Source organism: Marmota flaviventris, chromosome 9 (genome assembly GCF_047511675.1).
Source record: "Marmota flaviventris isolate mMarFla1 chromosome 9, mMarFla1.hap1, whole genome shotgun sequence".
Classification (NCBI taxonomy): domain Eukaryota; kingdom Metazoa; phylum Chordata; class Mammalia; order Rodentia; family Sciuridae; genus Marmota; species Marmota flaviventris.
In genome coordinates, this window is record NC_092506.1 from 57,807,645 (window position 1) to 57,812,171 (window position 4,527).

The following is a 4,527-nucleotide window of genomic DNA, read 5'->3' on the forward strand; positions in this document are numbered from 1 at the left end:
GTATCTGTTATTATGTAGTGTTGATTGAACCCAGCACCTCACATGTGCTAAACTAATGCTCTGCCACTGAGCTACAGCCTCAGATCCTTATTTCATATCTATTAGAAAGAGTTGCCAAAACAAATAAGATATTTAGGGACTCCTAATGGATAATATCTTAGATGGATGAATTAGAGGTAAGTTGTTACAATCTCATACCAATGACTTGATTAACATTGGTGACAGAAACCAACATTTTACTCTCTACTTCTCTGAGAGCAACTATATTTACCACTATATATACATACATATCACAACTGATTCAATTAAAAATGTATTAATTCAAAAAACTGCTGATGGAGGGAAAAGACAGGAAAGACATTGAGAAATGAATCCAGAATTAGCTATGAATTTCCTCAATAGAATTTCAAGAAACCCATTCTTGGAGAGACAATGGAGAATGTCACACAGACACCTGAGTTTTCCCTTTGTTATACTTTTATTCATTATTATTCTATTTAATTTCAGTTTTCTTGAATCAACTGCCATTTTTTTGTCCCTGGAAGAACTTTATGACACTGTCTCGGATCTGTTTTGTCTTTACCCCATAAACAATGGGGTTCAGTGTCGGAGGAAGAAGGAGATAAAGATTAGCCACAATGATATGGAGAGAAGGGGGAATAGTGTGGCCCCCAAAACGATGGGTAAAGAATGTGAAGAATGCTGGCACATAGGTGATGATAATGGCAGATATATGTGCAGTGCATGTGCTGAAAGCTTTTTGCCGAGCATCCGATGATGAGAGGCTGACCACTGCCCGGAGAATCATGGTGTAAGACACAGATATGCAACAAATGTCAAACACTCCAATCAGAAGTGCAACCATCAGACCATAGATGACATTGACTTTGATGCTGGCACAGGATAGCTTTACCACAGACATGTGGTCACAGTATGTGTGAGAAATGATATTGTCCTGGCAGAAAGGCAAACGCTTGACCAAGAATGGAAATGGAATCATCAACAGCATACCTCTCATGAAGGTGGCAAGCCCAGCTTTTGCAATGATAGGGTTAGTGAGTATGGTGGCATAACGCAACGGGTAGCAAATGGCCACATAGCGGTCCAGAGCCATGAGCATGAGCACTCCAGATTCCACACCTGTGAGCCCATGGACAAAGAACATCTGGACTAAGCAAGCGTTGAAGTTAATTTTCTTGAGATCAAACCAGAAGATGCAGAGTGCATTGGGTACAGTGGTGGTGCAGGTGAGGAGGTCAATGAGGGAAAGCATGGCCAGAAAGCAATACATGGGGTGGTGTAAGGCCTCCTCATGATAAATGAGGTACACAAGACCAAGGTTACCCACAAGGGACATAATGTACATTGTGAGTAGTGGAAGAGAGATCCATACATGGACTCTTTCCAGACCAGGAATACCATTAAGAATAAAAGATTGAGGGGCCACATATGAATTATTGGAATTGAACATAACTAATTCAGAAGAGGAACTTGATTTTTGCAGAAGTCTCTGTCCTGAGGAAAAGGAATTAAGAAATAGAAATTTGATTTAGATCTTTGAAAATGCAAACTCAAAGCTGTAAGAAAGTTATATTAATAAATATTGCCAAACATTTTGAATAATGATATCTTTGAAATTACTTAATGTATTGAATAGTATTAAAATCCTGGTATTATTCAACAAGATTTATAAACAGTCTGACAGTAATGTCAAACCATACATAGAGAGTTGCAATTGCTTTTACAAAATAGAAGTAGAAACTGGGTAGCAAATATAGGATAATGTTGACTGTCACACATTTAGATTCAGGAGCAGAAATAGTATTTATATATGATTCCAACACTTGACAGAACATGTGTCCTATGATAGCAAGGGTACACAGGTAAAGAATAATAGTGAAATTTGTTTATTAAAATAATTTTATGTGGAAAACTTTAATGGAAAGATTATGGTTATTTCAATCAGATGCACTTTATTTGCATTTTAGTTCTTTCTAAATCCAGGTGTATCTTGATGACATTTACTTCATTCTTACAACCTCTGTTGTTCATCTATAATTTAAGACTAATGGTGCTTACCTTAGAGATTTCTGAAAAATAAGCAGAAGTTTAGTTTATCTTAGGTTATCATTCTCATGGATTGATCATAGGAATCTTTTGAAATGCAGCTGTAGTTTTTATATGAATAGGAAGTACAAGGATAATGCTATGGATATCAATTTAATTTATTTTCCCAAGAAAAAGAAAGATAAGAAATCTTCTTTTTGTGCTGGGTGTGGTGGCACATGCCTGCAATCCTAGAGACTCTGGAGGCCAAGGCAGAAACCTCAGCAACTTAGCAAGACCCTAAGCAACTCAGTTGGACTCTGTTTCAAAGTAAATAATAAAAGGGCTGGGTATGTGGCTCAGTGGTTAAGCACTCTTGAGTTCAAACCCCAGTATCAAAAAAAGAAAAGAAAGAAAAGAAATATCTTTTGTCAAATAATTTGGGATCTCCCCATGAGATAATCTATTTCTTTTCAATCTCTTTTCTAAATGCAATTTTTAAGAAACATATACTCTGGACTCTTCCTGTTTTCTGCCTATGGTGAAGATAGTTTTCAAATATCTAAATTTATGAGTAAGCCAAGTCATAATTGTTGTGACTTTCTGAATGCATGCTGGATATTACCACTTTAAATTTCCACGAAAACGTTAAATTTACCATGTCAAAAATTAAACTCATCAATGCAAAATGTACCCATGCCAAAAACAGACTTTATCCCTGAGGCTTTTTGGATAATTGTGTCATTATTCACCACATTATCAAAACTGAACTCTATAAACTTTATGATCTCTGATATTCATTAACCTCATCTTAGTGTTATTTCTTTATAATCCAGTGTCCCAATTGGTATTCTATTCAGGTTACCTCAACATATCTATTTTCCTGGCTTATCCTGAGACAAGATGAATTTGTATTTTTTTTGTGTGTGTGTGTGGGGAGGGAATACTGAGGATTGAACCCAAGGGAGCTTTACCATTAATCTACATATCTGGTCCTTTTAAAATTTTTAATTTAGAGTCTCACTAAGTTTCCGAGGCTGACCTCAACCCTATGATCTTCTTACTTGGGCTTCTTGAAATAGCTAGAATTACAAGCTTATGTGCCAGCATGCCCAGCAACTTAAAATATAAGTTGTATTGATATGTATTAATATACATAATAGTGCAATTCATTGTGGCATATTTGTTCATGCACAGAACACAATTTGACCAGCAATATTTCTAATAGCCGTCCTTTGTTTTTATAACCAATTTCACTGAACTTTTTAAAGACCGTCCAGCTTTGTCTATCTCCTTGTTTTGCCTCTTCTGCTTTTCAAATCAGTTTGTGCTATTACATAATTTTGAGGATATTTTAAGTCATTGTTTAATAAACATCAACGTTTTCTCATTACTTTAAGGATAGGGCTCAAATACCTTGGCATTTCATTCAAACCAGTAAAATTTAGATTTTATCTTTCCTATTTCATTTCTTTCCATTCTCTAGTCAAACATATCCTGGTTTAGATGCTAGGTCATATGACCAATGTACACAAACTTTCATTCTTGAACTGGGCTATACTACTTGTTGATTGCAAAATGCTACCTAGAATTGATATCTAGGTAGGTCTTGCACAATTTCTTTCATTTATTTGAAAATCTCTGTAACATGATTGGAAGGAAGGAAATAATAAAGAAATGAGTACAAATAAATGAAATAGAGACTAGAGAAACAAAACACCAATAATCTAAGACTGGTTTAATTTAAAGGAAAAACAAAATTGGCAAGCATTTAGCTAGATGAGAAAGAGAACTCTAGGGTAAATAAAATCAGAAATGAAATAAGGACATTATGACTGGCACTACAGAAATACAAAGGATTTGAAGAAAATATTATGAATTACTAGCAAATTATATTCAACAGCACATTAAAATGGTCACTCACCATGATCAAGTGGTATTCATCCCAGGAATATAAAGGTAAGTTCAATATACTAAGCTAGTCATAAATGCAATATATCATATTAACACAATGAAGGGTAAAATTCTATAATAATTTCAATAGATGTAGAAAAAGCATTTGATAAAATTTGACATCTACTCTTCTACTTAACATAGTACTGGAGGTCATAGACAGAGCAAATAGGCATAATGGAAAAAGTAAAAGGAATCAAATTGGAAAGGAGAAGTGAAATTGGTCCTGTCTGGAGATGACATATTTCTATATATTAGAAAACACTAAACACTCCACCAAAACCCACAATCAACAAATGCAGTAAAGTTGCAGAATATAAAACCAACATACATTAATCATCAGCATATTTGCATATGTATATATGAGCAGTGAACTATCAGAAAAAGAAATGTAGAAAACAATCTTATTTACAAGCGACCAAGCAGGGTGTGTGTGTGTGTGTGTGAGAGAGAGAGAGTATAAACTTGACCAAGAAGGTGAAAGATCTGTACAAGAAAAAATATGAAACATTGATGAAAGAAATCAGA

General features: G+C 34.8%; 1 protein-coding gene across 1 annotated transcript; it reads right to left on the bottom strand.

Annotated features, from left to right (window-relative positions):
• Positions 1-517: 517 nt before the first annotated feature.
• LOC114098541 (olfactory receptor 52N5) lies at positions 518-1,471 on the bottom strand. The gene has a single exon (XM_027942790.2). It carries the CDS (start codon positions 1,469-1,471, stop codon positions 518-520), a length of 954 nt encoding a protein of 317 aa, XP_027798591.1.
• Between the last annotated feature and the right edge of the window lie 3,056 nt (positions 1,472-4,527).